The 17321-nt window shown below is 39.5% G+C and overlaps 1 protein-coding gene across 7 annotated transcripts in view; it reads left to right on the top strand.

Moving 5' to 3' along the window:
- LARP4B (La ribonucleoprotein 4B) overlaps nucleotides 1-12874 on the top strand; it is a 53776-nt gene extending 40902 nt beyond the window's left edge. For 4 of the 7 annotated variants that reach the window (XM_052696087.1, XM_052696088.1, XM_052696083.1 and 1 more), the window contains 6 exons: nucleotides 117-371; nucleotides 1297-1342; nucleotides 4449-4613; nucleotides 7504-7628; nucleotides 8278-8391; nucleotides 9002-12874. In XM_052696087.1, the coding sequence (XP_052552047.1) occupies nucleotides 117-371; nucleotides 1297-1342; nucleotides 4449-4613; nucleotides 7504-7628; nucleotides 8278-8391; nucleotides 9002-9290 (994 nt within the window). In that variant the 3' untranslated portion in view covers nucleotides 9291-12874. The remainder of the gene's footprint in view (nucleotides 1-116; nucleotides 372-1296; nucleotides 1343-4448; nucleotides 4614-7503; nucleotides 7629-8277; nucleotides 8392-9001) is intronic. The other 3 variants (XM_052696086.1, XM_052696084.1, XM_052696085.1) reach the window with 2 other exon arrangements.
- The last annotated feature ends 4447 nt before the right edge of the window (nucleotides 12875-17321 follow it).

Below are 17321 nucleotides of genomic sequence, written 5' to 3'. Positions count from 1 at the left end.
AACTGAAATATACTACAGAGGGCTGGCAGTTTTGCTTCTTCTGAATTCTGTGTGTAGACTTAGGCCTCAGAAGATCTATCATAGTGTGTATGTTGAAATGACTTTTGAATTTGTAGGAATCCTAGCAAGTCCCATATACGACATACAATACCCAGTGCAGAAAGGGGACCTGGGCTTCTAGACAGTCCTACCATATTCAACTTTTCTGCTGATCGTTTAATCAATGGCGTCAGGAGTCCACAGACGCGGCAGCCAGGACAAAACAGGACACGGATGCAGAGTGCTACCACGAGTTACACCAAGAGGGAAGTAGGAACTGGGCGGATGGAGCAGAGCAGCGTTGACTCGTCTCCTGGTTTAGGTCGAGGAAGGTGAGTGTACCCTGTAGTTGTCTTCTGAAGTACGCTGTCATTGCTGCTGCTTTTAGTAAAGAATGGTATTAATACTGTTCTCATTTTAATCTGAGACTGGCTGCCCTTAAAGCTAAAATTTTGTCAAGCATTTCAGAGGAAGTCCTAAATACAGAGCAAATGCAAAGTGGAACTGCATACTTTCCTACCACTAATGGCACCTGTTGAACTATTTACACCCATACACCTAATTCTCTATACCTTTATTGTCTATTTTAATTAAGTTCTTAACATATTGTTTGACTTTGAAGCAGTTTGGCCATTTCTTTGCTCACTGCGGCTTGCTGTTAATACTTCCAGTTAAAAGACTGGAATTTTGCCCGTATTAGATGTTCACAACATCAAAGATATAGATCAGTATGAAGGGAGGAAAAAGGATTACGTGCAGTTAGCAAAACGTATTGTTAGGCAGTTTGGAGCAGAGGGTGAAGCAGGAGCAGAAAGCAGGGGAGTTGAAAATTGGTAGCAGCAATTTTGAGGAGTTATCAGGTCTGTCTTCAGGTTTTTTTGAAATACACTGCAGTTCTGTGCAACGTTGCTTAGGGTTGGCTGTGCTTTTTGTCTAATTCTGAGTCACTGAATTGGAAGAGTCATTTGCAGATGATCCGGTGTTAGACTTCTGTTAATGTAAAATTAAGTGGGGGGTTCTGTGCAGTTGATACGGAGTTATACTTTTAGCTCAGCAGTGTATCCTGACACGAACATGATAGAAATCTGTATATATTTATATTAATGAGCTTGCTAGAAATCTTTACCTAAAACATTTTAAAATAAAGTTGTTGTTTTCCTCTAGAACAAAGGTGAATGAGATTATAATTAGAACTAATTTCTCCTGTTTTCTACTCACATAAAGGCAAGGTTCTGATAACAGTTTTCTTTCCCTTAGGAAAAACTCATACGGCTACCGAAAGAAAAGGGAGGACAAGTTCACAGTGAGTTTTCATGATTGTATTCAACTATAATTCAAGTGCAGGGTAACAAGGCAATATTATGGACACTATATGGAATAGCAGATGAGATAAACTGCTGCCCAAGAGCTACGTGACTGAAGATAGCAGCTCATTAAATTCACATGAATTTACTGCATTTGGATATCAGAGATTATTTTCCTGACTTGTGGAATTAAGGGACAGAACTAAAATTGCCCTTTCATCATTCCTTCCTGTTGTTTTGTCAGTTTGACTGTTCACATTCGCAGAGCGCCAAGTACACGAAGTTTGGAACACTTGAGATTTGACTCTCATTCATGGAGATCATGAAAAATATTTTATAGGTCAGGTCATGGAATGCATAGCTAGACTATTAGTTATGAAGTGGTCAATTGTGTTTGTTAAATCTAACACCTCTTCCTTGCTTTCTCCCTTTCTATCCCAACTCTGAGGAGAAAAATCTAGTTCCCCTTGCAATGTGGACAAAAGGTTGTTTTTTTTGGGAATCACGTTGTCATCTTTGTTGTTTTTGGAGTGTGTGAGGTAGATTTTTCCTTACATAATTGGCACAGAGATGTTCAGGATCACTAATGCTTGAAATACTACAATTTCTGTGAACTTAAATTCAAGATGAATACCTAAATAGTTTTGATGCTTGTAAAGGCTGGTTTGGGTAGTGGATAGAAGAAGAAAAAAAATTTTGTAGGATTTAGTTCTTTACACATGTTAAGACTTCATGAAGTCTTACTGGATTATTTTATTATTGATACTACAGTTTCAAAGTAACATCACTTCATGAGCTCTGACTGTATCTCAGAGGTCTGGAACAGTTGCATTATGTATTGGTGCCTCCTGCTGTTGTGTAGCTTAGTGGGACGTGGATGAAAGAAACATTGGGGCTCTAGAAAGTATGAAAGGGCAAATGGTTCCTTTGGCTCCCGACAAACTTGTTAAAGCTAGTGAGATCAGATTACACGTGGGGTTATCAGTACCTATTTTTTTCTGTGCTTTCAGGGCTACTCGATGCTTTTTCTATCAACTTCCTCCCCCCGTTTTTTTTTTTTTTTTCCTCTGAAAGAATAAGGAAGTAGTACAGGAATGACACAGAAATGAATAGAAAGAGAAAGGATTACCTAGGACAGTTAGTGAACAGAGTGGCTCTTTGTAATCGACTGCCTCTAAATATAAGGTTAAAACACCTTTTAAAACTGAAATCATGATTTCTTTGGAGACCTACAGTTCCCTTTTCTCAGCAGCAGACTTTTAACTGCAGCCTGTGTAGTCATGTTCACTCTAGTCTTTTGGCCAACAAAACTTTAGTCTGTGGTGTCCAAAAATAGACCTTCAGTAGAGATGAGAGCAGCTGAACACAGCTGTGAATGCTGGTAGGTAGCGAATTCTGAAGTAAGAGATTGAGGTTTGTCCCATTCCAGCTGTAGAAGCAGTTGAATCTAGGATACTGTTTTGTGTGGAGTGGTTAGTATGAAGGACCACTGCAATGAGTTCTATTTGAAAGGAATTATGGCTGCTTCTCATTTATAGAGAGCACTTGAGGTGGATTGCATGCTTGCTTGAGAAAGTGCATGAATCTTCTTGATCAGTTTGTATCTGAGGCCATAGATGTAAGACAGCTACTTGTGTTAAGTCAGCTTCAGAATTTTATACAAGTGGCAGCCTAACTTATGTTTAAGTTTTCCCTGGTCCCTCTAATTCAAGTCATTCATATATCCTGGCTACTCTCTCTTAATTTGTCTTTTCAGGAGTGTCTATTTAGAAGTATCTAGAAATAGTATTAATTGCAGGACTTCAGTCCTGTTTAAGAAAATGAAGTGCTGTGATTTGAAATACTGTTCTATAAAGGAAAAATTAGATTTGAGCAAGGAAAACAAGTTTCTCTCCACAACCCTTTCATGGTTATCTGAATTCTCATTTGCAAGGCTTGCAGCCTTCGTTGCTGTAATGCTTAAAATCCATGTTGTGAGGGAGATGCTCAGTCAGTAGCAACTTTGAGAGTTGCTGTTGTTCTTACCTCTGTCTGTATTCTTTCCCTATTTCTGAATGACTCACGTTTCTTCCGACGTAAAATGTAGTATGAGATGGGATCTTGAGGGTAGTTTTGTATCTTTATTGCTCTTTATGAAAAGGAAGAGCACAGAAAGAAAGTAATGCAACATCTTTCCTATTCCGTGTTCAGAAGTACTGTTCTCACATTCTGACCATATTAGCAATGTACCAGTAACTGTTTTCCATCTCAAGATAAGAATCATCTTAAAGATCACTTTGCATTTGTTGTTCTGAAAGAGAGGTATTAGTACAGTTGGGACACTGTTTTTTGGTTGAGTGGCATAGACAAAGTTAATGGGTAACTTCAGTTAAAGCACATAACAAGGAATTTTAGTTTTTCAATGTAGATAACAGATACAAATCCTTGCAAGCAGTCTTCGTAAGTGGACTTTTGCCTATGATACTCATTTAACTCTAACACCTGTAAGTAGTGCACGTTTTAATCCAATAATGTATTTGTCTGGGATGTTGTTCTTGCTCTTAGATCTAGTTAGAATAATTCTGTGCTTCAAAAATAATTTTATGCTTGTGTTTGCATTTTTCATATTGATGAAATTGGATGAAAATTGTCTTCATCTGCACTACAGACAAAGCATGCTATCTTGCCCTTTCTTAGCGTATCTAAACATGATTAAGATTCTCTCAACTCTTGTCTTTCTTCTAGAAAACTACCAACTGCACATAAATGGACTTGATATTTTCATTTTGTCATGGTAGCCAACGCAATCTATTTTCCTGTGTCAGTATAGCATCTGTCTTGAAGGAAGCATCAGGAAGAAGCCTTAACTATGCCAGTAGCGCTAAAGCGGAAGCATTTGAAATTTCTAAGGCTTCTAGACCATCCCACTTAAAATATAATGAAGTATTTTAAGAGCACCAGTGGAAGATGAATTTCTGGATACTGTGTGATTTTCTTGGGAAGTGAGGCGGGATGGGCCTCTTTAGGGCCTTGCAGATATATATCAAGTGCAAAATGTCATTGAGTCCTATGTCCTTCCTGTCTGTAATCCATTGTGGTAACCTCAGCATGTTATTTCTATTCCAGAGAGGCCAAACACAGTCTCCACCACCCCCAAAACCTCCATCTCCTAGCTTCGAATTGGGTTTATCTAGCTTTCCTCCATTACCTGGGGCTGCTGGCAATTTAAAGACCGAAGACCTTTTTGAAAACAGACTGTCCAATGTGGTAATAGGAACGTCAAAAGAAAGAGTGAGTAGCAAGTGTTCATTTTTGGGGAAACAGAATGAACAGAATTTCATACCTCTTGTTTCTTTAAATTTGGTGTACTGTACGTAGAAGAAATTTGCAGTTTCATGTGGGTCATCAGAAGTGCAGAAGAGCTCCTCCCTCTTAACAAAAACAAAAACAGTTGTTAAAATGTTGAAATGCAGCTGCTTTCCACTCTTACCTGAGAATTTGTTGGGGTATTCTTTCTGAGAAGGTGTAGAGTTTGTGTTCCAGCGTAAGTGGATGTTAATAGCAGAGATCAGAACATGAGCTCTTTACTGTTATTAATGGCCTTTTTGATAAACCTATGTGAAAAATATATGGTAAACTTTCCTCCTGTTCAGAAGTCAGACTTCTGGATTGTGTGTGAAACATTTTCAAGTGACAAACTTCTAAGCACTGAAATATAAAGAAGCTGCCTACGTAATCTTAGTACGCTAGATATCATCGCTGGAACAAGAACAAAACAAGCTGGATCCAGGAGTTGTTATGTAGCTTAGTAAGATAAAAATACACCAGAATGATTTGGCAATCAAATGTTGCTCTGTAGAGGTAGTAGAAATGCAGTTGAAAATTAACGTTCAATGGTGTTGTTCCCTTCTTAGAACTGCCTCTACCACCCCCATCTGTGTGTGTCAGTGTGTTCTCCATCAAGAGTGATACAACCCTGTGTGCTATGAAACAGATAGCATAAGTTTCTTTAGCCTGCACTATTTTGCTTGCTCTAGTGTTAAATTAGACTGCAGAAAGATTTTTTTTTTCATGGTGCCCGGGGTTGTTAGGGAAGGCATTCGTTGGTAAAGGAAAGGGGAACTAGCAGGGCGGCCTCCATCCAAAGGAGATCGTTCAATTCTGTGATTCTGAGATCATATAAGCTTTTATGTCTCTTAATGAGAAAAGAGGCAGCAGCATTCCAAGGTATTTAGGGTAATATGCAGAATAGTGCCATGATAAGAGCACTGTTTAACTTAGTGTCAGCCAGTAATCCAGATTGTGATCTGTTCTCGTGATTTGTGCATGTGTAAATATTTTAACAGCATTATTTATGAAGTGACTTCTAAGCTATTACATTTCAGGTTTCAAACATAATTCCAACACCTACTATTGCTACTACAGTTTAAAGCACGCAGTTCCTGTGGATCTAGTACTTGCTTTGCACTGTTCTTAATGTGATGTATTTGCACCTACTCCTTGTAAAGGCAGTCTTACTCAGGCAGACACTGTTTGTACTACCACAATGCACTGTCATATATTGTGGCTTCTTTTTCTGCCTTGCGTGAGTGAATGTCTGTACCGCTGTGTGGAAGAGAGGGATTGCACTCTTTCCTTCTTGGCACGAATAATGAAGAAGATAGCAGTAACTGGCTCCAAAGAGCAGTTGTGCTCTATAAGTAAGGCTAACGCTGAAATCTTGCCAATTTACACAGGGAACTTTTCTTCTTAAACTCAGCAATTTTTATGTTGCATGATGTAGAGTGAACGGATGCTGAAGTAGACTTATGCAGCTCTGCTTTTGTTATAGACCAGCAAGACCTGTGTACAAAAGCAGAGAGAAGTTATGTGCTATGATTCCCAGCAGTTGTTATCCAGACTTGCCATCTTTCTGATCTTTGCTTTGTAGTGCTCTTTCAGTAGCTCTGGGGAATAGGGGATGTTAATGATCACACATTTTCTAACTGGGGAACTGGAGCTCTGTCAGATCAGGGGCTGAGTTTTTTGGCCAAAAATCAGCACTTGTGTGTCTGCCTCACTTGAACTGTTCTCACGTAACCATGTAGCTGTGTTTCAATGAATTGGAGCCAGAATGCTCAGCAACTTGCAGTGTCAAGCCTTGGAAAATACTATCATAGCGAGTAAACCAACAGAAGCTGTTCTTTTATTTCTAAACGTCTATCTTTTAATGTTCTACTTTGACTTCAGATAAAGCAGGGTTAGATCCAGTGCAGTAATGTATACTGCCTGATTTAAGCATCATCAAATGCTGTTTTCTTTTCTAGCAGTGACTAAAGGAGTCTGTTTTGTGACCTTTGTATGGTGGCTGGCCTTAGGAGGAGGTGGATGGCTGTTTTGTTCCTTCTGTGCCTGTGTTCTGCCTATCGCTGTTATCTCTCCTTTCTAGCATCAATTCTAGTTTTAGAATCAATCAGATCAGAAGCAGTACAAAACCCAGTGCTGTTTAAAAACAAGTGAAATGGTTAAAATGTTAGAAATATTTCAAGCTACAAGAAGTCTTATTTCTTTTTTCTTCTTTGTGACAATTTAAAGTCGTGTGTGCTGTGAATCTGTTTGGCCTTTATCTGGAAAGATGATATCACTTGACATTAGGAAAACCTTTTCAGAGCTATAGAAAAAGCCTCTTCTGGTTGTTAGCAAATTGCAATTTAATCATAAGAAAAGAAACTTCTAGGTCATACCCTAGTTTGAAAAAACTTCATTTTCTTAGGATTGTTTGGGTTTTAGCACCACTTATTGAGATGATTGATAACACTAACTCTAAAACTTTGCAGAAGTCAATTTCTAGTGCATAATGCCAGGAGACTTTTGTTGCAGTAACTATGAGTATGTAAACAGATGCAAAGCCTACTTTGTCACCATCATGCGCATAATTCCCTGATTGAAAGAAATGATTTTGTTATCCAGAGATGTCCTAAGAGGAAACGTGCTTCAGACTTCTTGTGAAAGAGCCACAGTGTGATTTGTGTTTCTGAATAATTGTAAGGGGAAAAAAAAACAGTTCTAGTCAATATAATGAACCCTTTTGGATCTTCCTTTAGTTAACTTACATTTTAACATGTAAACTGTGTGCCTGAAAATTAATGCAATCTGCAAACCATACTAATTGGGTACTGTGATTGCCTCTTTTCTCCTTCAGAACATTAATGTGGATGCAAGTACAAACACTACTCCATCGGGAATTCCTCGCGAGCCACTGTTGCCAGCTGCTTCTACATTGCCCAGGACGTTTGAAAGGTCTCCTTCACCACCCCAGTCTTCGGAGTAAGAATTTAACTGTGTATCTCTAAACGTGACTCTCAGTTGTGTTTGCATTTTTAATTATCAGAAGGCCAAACATAACACTGTAAACAGCTAAAATTAATTAATTAATTACATTTCCCAATTAAAGTATTGGGAAAATAAATGTTTTTTTATTTAATTTCTGAGTAGTGTCACTATGATGATTCAGACTTCAGTCAACATAAAAAGTTTAGCAGAAAAATTTTAATCTTGACAAGTATTAAAAAGAAAAATCTTTGAATGTCTTAGCGTCTTATATTTAGGTAGCCTTGAAGCATAGAGTAAATGCAGGATCCTGTGGGTAGTATCATTATCCTCACAATAAAGTTTTCATTAAGACTTGATTTGAAATCTGCAAGTCATATTCAGATGTTTGAGTAACAGGAGTAAAATAACTGAATGCCAAATGCTTTTGGAATGTCCCAAATAGGAGATTGTGTCAAGTTCCATGCTAACTTCTATTTGTTTATAATTTTGTAATATTTTTAAAAGGAATGCTAATCATAGCTGTAACTTGCTGGCACACTCTAAATTGTAGTCAGTCAAAAACAGTTCTAGAGCCTTTCTTAGATTGATCATTTGTCCTCAAGTTTCAGTTCTCTTGACTTTGTTCCTGCTGGATGCTTTACAGGGATTCCAAGGTTGTGGATAAACAGCAGAGAGAGACACAGAGTACAGAAAGGCTTTCTTCTTCCACACTCAGTACTGCATGTAAATCGGTACAAGTCAATGGCGCTGCCATAGTAAGCAATCTTATTATTTCACTTTCTCTTAGTGATCCAGTTTGATGCCTTTAACAGAATATTGCTTCTGTTGCTGTCCAGTGCTGCTAAATCGTACGAACCGAGAATCTTTAAATCACAGCCTAACCTTGTGATTTATTGCAGAAGCATTAATAAACCCTGAAGTTGCTGAAAACAGAGCTATGTCAAACATCAGGCTATGTTCATGGCCTGTGATTATTGTAGTTCCGCAATTAACAGTGCAAAAAATATTCAAGATTACTTCTGATAAAGTTCTACCTGAACATTCTTCTAACACAGAAGTAGTCTCTAGTCAGAAGTATTAATGTTTTTGATATTTAAGCCAGAGTGCTCATGATCTTTCAATTGCTTTTGAGTTTACTTGAATTAGAATTTTTGTCCTGTCACAGTGTCCTGTTTTTCTGGAATACTGTGTTGCATTTACCTTGTCTCTTGCTCTTGTTTTTTGTACTACTTCTGTAAACTTCATATTCAAACTCTTATCTGCATGTTTAAGCATAATAGTTGCTTATGACAAAATATTTTACCTTTCATGAGTAAAGTGATTTTTCCTCTGGAGGCTTTATCCCTGCTGTCCTGTTTGCTATTGGTTTCACAGGAACTGAGAAAACCTAGTTACGCAGAAATTTGCCAGAGAACAACTAAAGATCCTCCTACATTGCAACCACAGAAAGAACAGAAGCCAAACACTGTAGCATGTGGGAAAGAAGAAAAAAAGCCCACAGAAACAATAGAGAAAAACAGAGAACCTCCTCCTGCAAAGTCACATCCAGGACAACCCAAAGACCAGAGAAGACAGTCAGGACGCAGATCGTCCCCTCCCGCTGTTGGCAAACGCTTAAATAAAGAACAGAGTACCCCTCCGAAATCTCCTCAGTGAAACCAGCACCTGGGAGGGATTCAAAGAGGTCTGCTTCCCACAAATTAAACCCATGTTCCCACTAAGATACCTGAGAATGAGTTGCTGGTTAGGAGCTTGCAGTGATACTAGGCATATAACAATGCCTGCAAGTTATTTTTCTGTGAAATACTTTTTCCCCTCTTGAACAAACATTCTATTTTTTCTGGATATTTCTGGATAGTTGTTCTAAACCTTACATTTAGGTTGGTGCTTAATTGGAGGTGAAGCTTAGTGTGATTATTTTTTTCAGGATGTAAAATATTTGTCTTTAAAAAAAAAAAAAAAAGCGACTTTTTCTTAAGCCTCTCTGTGGCTGTGTGAGTGCAAGCTCTGTATAGTGAGTTTTTTCTAAACTGTTAAGCAGAAATGTGCTGCTGCAATATTTTTAATAAACTGGTCTGCAAGTACATATCTAAAGTGTCCAAAAGATTGATAACGGCAGCTAGTGTGTAGACTGCAAGAAGTAGGTATATTTTACAAGTTGGTATGTGACCTTGATTTTTTTTATTAGGCTGCTGTACTAAATGTCAGCAAATGAACTTGCACTTTTAGGTTAAACAAGTAGTTGTTTCTAGCTTTTTTAAAAACCTAATCTTTTTTGATGTTTTGCACACACAGAATGAATCCCACGGAGCACCATGGCAGTCTTTCTAAAACACTTTCTGATTTTGACTTACTGCAAGCAAGTAACCATCTTCTCACTCCAGAATAAAACTGATAATATAATTTGCAAATACAAAGCACATTGTGAATAGAAAGAACTAAGTCTGTGAGCTTCTATGGTGGTGAAGCCTACTAGTGGATGTTATCAGAAGAAAGCACTGTAGCCTTCTTGTGATAACCCTAGCTTCCCTGTGCTTGTAAGGGAGTTAACTGAGTCAGCGCTGTACGTTCTGGTTACCCCTGTGCTCTGTGTAGACTTTTTCTTTTTTAAATTCTGCCCCAAGTGCTCTTTGAAAGAGTTCATATCTTAGTCAGCTTCGTGTTGACGCCTTCCTGTAACTACAAGCATTGGCATATAGATTGAAATTTTTCAAGATGTGAGATAATGGTGTTTGTTTTGTGTGGTGGAGGAAGAGATCCCTGATACTTACCTCTGGGATGAGGTTTCTCACACTTATTTACTTTAGAAGTGATGCGCTTTCTGAAGGACAAGGATGCACTAAATTAGCAAGTTTCTAATAAAGTTGAATATAAATTATTTTTGTTTCAAAAATGCCTAAAGCTTTTCTTTAAGTGTTTAAACTGCAGGAAGTCCAGACTAAACTCATTCCTGCTGACTATGACAGTACAGTTTATTCCACAAAAATGTTTATTTAAACAACTGATTTTTTTAAGAATTATTTCCATCCAATATTTAAAGACTTGAATTTTATTTAAACTTGAAAATGACTTTGCCTTAACTTTTGTACAAGACAGCTTAGAGTTAATGAGGTCTGACCCCATTGAGGGTTAGCGTGAGTGGAATACAGAATTACTCAGTTGCAGTATGTATCTATTGTCACTGGTCTTACTGGGTAAACATACTGTAGTACAGGAACTAGCAGCAGTTTTTGTAATATACCTTAAAGATCTTAAACAGTTGATCTTTTTCAGATTGTTGAAAAATCTGTAAATGCAAATAGTCAATACTGTATTAAATATGTGCACTTGGAAGTGTGTGCTTTGCTTGTACAGTTGTAAATAATCAGAACATATAAAAAGGTACCCTAAAGAAAAAATCTGATAAAAATTATTGATATTATAAATGTTGCTGTTGAGCTGGATGTAGATAAACTAAATGTTGTGGTTTGAATATTACTTTAATTTGTTGTTTTTTCTTTTCCTTATTTTATTCTGGTGTGCTGAACTGACTCTGCCTCTTCACTGCAAAAGGGAAATGGAACGAAAGTCTTATTTGAAAGCCCTCGAGTGTTTTCCGAACCCTCTAAAAAGTGATTTAACCAATTCAGAAGTGTTCTGCAATGTAAATAGTGGATCTTAGCAGAAGTTGTAATTTTAAGTCATTAATAAAAAATGAAATGGAATTGGGAAAAAAACTTTAGACTGCTAAGAAGAATGTACACTGAGGCTTACTTGTCTGCTTTCAAGAATATCAGTGCTTTCCTCAGCGTATGATTCATAGAACTGTAAAGTAACTCTAGAGGTAACTTCTGACAAATTTCCTGTTAGGAATCAACCAGTAACTAGTTGACCTTTAAGTCCAGCCTGTTGTATGCTGCGGAATTGGTTGAAATAGGGCACGCTGGAACCCATTGATTTTCCTTGTTTAAAAAGCACACTTTGTGAATGCTGTGGAAGGAGATAGGACTCTTGACAACATCACCAAAACAGCTCAACTAGTTCTGTCATTGGATTTTGATGCGCTTATCCTTTCCCGGTGGCAGTGAAAGTGGTAGCTAGATTTGTGTATGGTTAAGGCTGGCTGTATGGTTCGTTTTGTTTGTCTGCTGAAAGTGAAGGGCTTACCAGCTGCAAACAATCACAGGTGGTTACTTACAGACTGTGTACAGCTAGTCGTAATGCTCAACTGGTACATAAGGTAATCTCTTGAGACCAGCAGGATGTGTTGTGCTGTTCTAATGTATTCTGCTGCCATTTGTGCTAGGTCAACACACTGTAATTACTGCTTACCCAGCAACAATCTGTTGCATCGAAAGTTTAAATCTTCCTCTGACGTGGTTTTTATAGCTTTTAAAAAAAAAAAAAGAAAAAAAAAAAGAAAAAAAGAAAAAGTGACATGCCAAATAGCTGTGTAATGTACAACTTATCCTACTGCGTTTTACTTTGGAGATTTTTTTTCCACTGGATGACAAAATGGGGTTTTCGGAATAGAGTTGTGAAGTTGCATGCAGACTGTTGCTACAGTGTATAGCGATGTTAAGATGTGGCTTTTAAATGGAAAAACCTCCCAAAAGCAGTAGCTGAGTTAAAGGTCTGAGGATACAGTAATTAAAATTGGCATTTTACGGTGTAGGATTATGTGGTGCTGCTTTTCGTTTTGAAAGCAAGTTAAATGGGATCTGAGACTCTTCAAGGAATGAAAAGAAAATAAAACCAACAAAAGTTGCTTTTTAAACTTAAATCTTGTTTCAGACCAGAGACCCCCTGCTGACATTTGTCACTTGCCACGTGGCAATGTTTTATGTTGCTGCATTATCCTTTTAAAGACTTAAGCAGTTGTCACAGAAAGGCCCTTGAGTGTGGTGCAGTGTATCACAAGCAACAGCTGACTGTAATGGTGCATACCTATCTCTGTATCTCCTTCAGCTAGTGCAGTTAGGGATTTCATGTGCTTTGTAACCTATTACACTAATAGCAGCAGACAATCGAAGATTTCCAAGGAGACCTAACAGCTGCCAATTCGTGAAATACAAGTGTAATATGGAAGCCTTCTTGAGGGTTTTTGTTTTTGTTCTTCTTCCATTAAGACTGGAATCAAGCTTACATGTAAACTATCGGTAATTTAAGTTTCCTTTTGTGTCATAAAATGTAAAACTGTCTAATTTGAAAAAAAAAAAAAAATGTAGGTTATGAAAAATAAAGATTTAGGCACTGTTGAATTCCTGATTTTTTTTAATTAAACCTTTCTTCAGTAGTTCTTAATTATGTTTTGTCTTTTGCTCCCATTTTTGGAACTTGCATATTTCTTATTTTGGGGGGAAAAATGCTTATGGTCCTGTTCAGCACAGCTGTTGCAATCATCACCTAAGGCTGTGCAGCAGCAGAAACACCTGTGGTAGGACTGGTAGAGGCAGCAGTGCCTATTTGCTGAACATGATCAACTTGAGGGATTAAAATAGGGGGAAAAAGCAGGAGCTGAGGTAATGTTCTGTTTGCTGAGGGTTATTGTCTTTGTTAGTGGTTTCTTTGGAATCTTAAATAAGGCCCTGACTTGATCTTAAACATGCATTGTGAACTTTGGGTTAGGGCTGCAGTTGCTTGGATCTGGAAGCGTCCTGGCATTGAGGCAGGTTGTGCATTCTGGAAGGAAGAGCTCCCTCAAAGCACGCCTGTTTTGGAAATACTCATAACGGGTTTTCTCCTTCAGATTTGCATTTTGTTCAGCTCTATCTGATCAGCTTTAACAACAGACAAAAGTGTGGAAGCTCTAGCAGTTATTTGTATGCGTTTTGGGAAGCGTGGCAGTATTATCTCCAGGCTGAAGCACTGACTGCTGGCTGCTTACGTTTTTCCCTGTCAGCCCAGCAGAAATGCTGGTGTACATCAATTCCTGATGCACGGGGCACTGCAGGTATCTCCATGTTAGAGCAGTGCAGAATGTCAGTTGAACGTTAGGATTTGGACATCATGTGGGTTACAAGTAGCTGAAGACAACCAGCTTCCTATTACTTAACATGTAAAAATGTGTGGACATTTGTCAGAAATGCCAGTTGCCACAATACGATTGTGGCTCTTTGGGACCATCCCTGCTTTGGCAGAAATTGGGGATTGGTCTGTTCACACAGATTGGGCGGCATCCGCTTCGTGCTGCTCTGCCCAGCACAAAGTGAGGGCTTACTGACGGCTGCACCAGTGCTCATGTCGGACAAACGGTTCTTCCTGCTGGGCATGAGGAGAAATGAGTGGGGAAGATCATAGGTAGCTGAGAATCCAGGTTGTGTTTACTGTCTCAGAAGCTGTGGCTCACTACTTCTTGATGCTGAGGCATCTTCAAAACTTTAGAAAATGCAGAAAAACACTTAACGATGTTCTTTTACTTCATAAAGTCCTGGAAAGCTGTTCTGTTGGTTGTCATGGCCTGGCCTTTATGGTTTGATGGCTTGAGGCGGGAAGCAATTTCAGCTAGCAGCTGTTGGCAGTGATGTTACCACATGGCCTCTGCTGTTGAAAGAGCAAGCTGCAGAGCCCCGGTGTGACCCGGTTAAGCAGCTGAGTCACTGCACCACGGAAACCTGAGGTAAGGATGTACACCTTTCTTACAATTCAGCCATCAGCGTAAGTGGAACATAGAGCAATTCTGTAGGCCTAATGCATTTGGTACTGTTAGTGAATGGCAATGCTAAATGAGCATAACCAGTGCTGCTGATGTGGAATTGCTGGCCTACCTGCCTGCAGTGGCCTTCCTTTACCAGCTCCTCACCTGTCAGTCTGAAAAGCAACCAAGAAAAATCCATCTGGAATGTGCCAGGCTGTTGTCTCACAGCCATGGTGGTGGTTGGACTAGATCATTGTGCCTGTTTTTCCAGTGTTAATGGTTCTATACAGACTTGCCTGTGTTTGTGTGCCATTATCATACCCTGAGAGAACATACGAGGTCATTTTTGAGCCTTGTTTTCACAGCGGGGAGGAGAAAGGGTCAGGTGTTTGCTTCACTGGCTGTTCTTATAGATAAGCTGCAAATATGTCAAGAATCTGATTAATGATGGCAGTCTATCAGACTCCTGTGTGTTGTCACAGCAGCTTGGAGAGCGGTTCAGATGTTCATAAAATGGAGCACGGTGTGTGTGCTGGAGCAAGAAAGGTTGTGACAAAATTGCTCCCCAATCTCTTAAATTCTCATGAGTTTGAACAGCAAATTGCTCCATGTGCTTGTTACACATGTATGGGGTGGGAACCGTTCTGTGGTTTGATAGCTTTACATCCCACGTGCTGCAGGCAGTTGTTTGCAGAGCAGTAAATCTGCCACAGCTAAGGGTGCTCGGAGGAAGGAGGGATAAATGGCTGAATTTAATGTTGTGAAATGTCCTGAAACCTACATGCCAAGGTAGAATTACTGGTACCTAGTATGTCTCCAGTGACTCCCAAAGCAGGAGCTGTATGCACAGTGAGATGTGTCCTCTTTCTAACAGGACATGTAAGGGCTTTTGTCATTTTCCCTCTCCTGGTATATTCTCTGTCAATCCAGCTTTGTCATTTTTGAGAGTCGTATCACCTGTGGAAGGTGACAACTGATCCCTGCCCCTAAGAATTACATTTATTTCCAAAGTACAATAGGCTCAGCATTTAGAAATAATTCAGTTTACTGGTTTTGCTGTGTTATTCAGTACACTGGGTACTGAATAATGCCATCTCTGGTAAGCACCAATGCAGTTCTTCAGAACCCCCTGGGGAGATCATTCGACTCCTCTGCTCTGTTTAGTAGCAGATAGTTTTTAATGTAGGTTTTTTCTGCTATGTTGTGAAAAAAACATGTTTTGATTTATCTTTATTAACCATGTTTTAAGGCTGTTAACAAGCGTGTGATAAAGATAAAATCTTGTAAAGAATGTATTACTAAATGCTTATTTTTAAGGCTGAACCTGAATTGAATGACCAGATCTGAAGAATCACTCAAATTTCTACTGAAAATGATGATACTTTCTAATAATAATATTTCCCCTGGAGGGTGCTGTTTTTAGTTCATTAATTCTCACTGCTCTAATCTGGTAATCATAGGCAATAGAACTGCATTAATCATACAATCATAAAGGTTGGAAAAGGCCACTGAGACCATTCTAACCGTTAGCCATCACTACTATGCCCTCTCTTCTCCCTATGCTGAGTCTGTTTAGCCCATCCTGATAACACAGGAGTGGTTTCCCTGTCCTTATCTCAACCCTTGAGTCTTTTTCTCCTTCTGCACTTCTGAGGAGGGGGAGTGAGATCAGCTGTGCTGAGCTGCTGGTGTGAAACCACTGCAGCTCCACAACCACCTTCAGCTGCTTGGCAGGATTGCTTGGGATATCCAAATGTATTCTGACTTCATTCCGCATCTGTAAGAGCTTCTTGAAGGTGATTAGATTGATGGTATGAGAAAGGGTGGAAGGCGTTTGTATTCAAAATAACAAAAATTGTCAATGGCCATTTGAACTGGGAGAAGGTGCAGGTGTCCCTGCTTTGTGACGCTCCATTCTGCTGTTTGGCCATCAGCACTGCTTCTGCGTCTCATAGAGCACCGAGTCTCAGCTCCTTGGCACCAAAGGGATCCTGCTGCTGGGTAGCAGTGGGAACTGGGCATTGAGGGCTGGATCTGAAGATGAGGAGGTCAGAAATGAATGTGGTTGGCAGCTGCAGATGTGTTTCATGGAGCTGAGTCCAGTGACGGCTGCTGTAGCCAAAACGGCAATGCAAAGCAAAGGTTTTGCTTAAAGAAACAGCAGAGGGCAGGGAAAACTGAGTTTTGTGCCAGGAAGGGGGAACAGCTCAGAGAGGTGAGTGATGCTTAGTGAACACAAGCACTGTGGTTGCAACGCTTCTCCATTAGATGTGCAAGAAATTGCTTTCTGCTGCTGGTTATAATGTCCTCCCATCCTTCCCCCAAAGCTGCCATGTCAGACTGACCTCAGTATGTCCAACCTTCCGAGCAAATGACACCAGATTTGCCTCGTAAGCAGTCAAATGGGAGATTATCAGGCTGTTATCTGCTAATACAGCATCAAAGAGCAAGGAATGCACATCTAATATGAAGAAATTAAGTTATAAGCTACTAGGCAATGGTTGGGACTTGCAGACGTACATAAATTTAATTGTCTACTTAGTTGATGGAGATGGGATCAACGGGCAGCAGGGGCTGGGAACTTGTTTCTGTGCATCTCGATCTGCAGAACGTGGATCCCACGCTTTGATCTGCTTAAGGAGCTCTTCAGGCTCCTCTGAAACATGAGGGCACCAATACAGTGCTGGTACAGACATCTCAGCCTGACTGCCTTGCTCCGTTAATTAAATTCCACTCTTGAAAAGGTCTCTGATATGCTTCTTTATTCATATATGTAGCGTATTTTTTTGTGACTGTAAACAACTGACAGTCTTTGTTTGGAAGTGCCTGCAGGCCATAATATGGCTTTAGATTTGCTGTGAAATATTTTCCCGGATACAGATTTAGTAAAAGCTGTAGAATCATAGACTAATTCTGGACTGAGGAGATCTCATGAGGTCTTTGAGCATTTTGCTCAAAGCAGGATCAGATGAGGCCACTTGTGGCTCTTGAAAACCATCCAAGCTCCACCCATTGCAGTGATCCCTGCGCTGCCTCATAGCTTGCTTTATTTGGAGGTGCAGACGTGGACC

The sequence above is a fragment of the Tympanuchus pallidicinctus genome, unplaced genomic scaffold (assembly GCF_026119805.1).
Source record: "Tympanuchus pallidicinctus isolate F22 unplaced genomic scaffold, pur_lepc_1.0 scaffold3, whole genome shotgun sequence".
Taxonomy (NCBI): Eukaryota; Metazoa; Chordata; class Aves; order Galliformes; family Phasianidae; genus Tympanuchus; species Tympanuchus pallidicinctus.
This window is presented reverse-complemented; position numbering and strand designations above follow the sequence as displayed.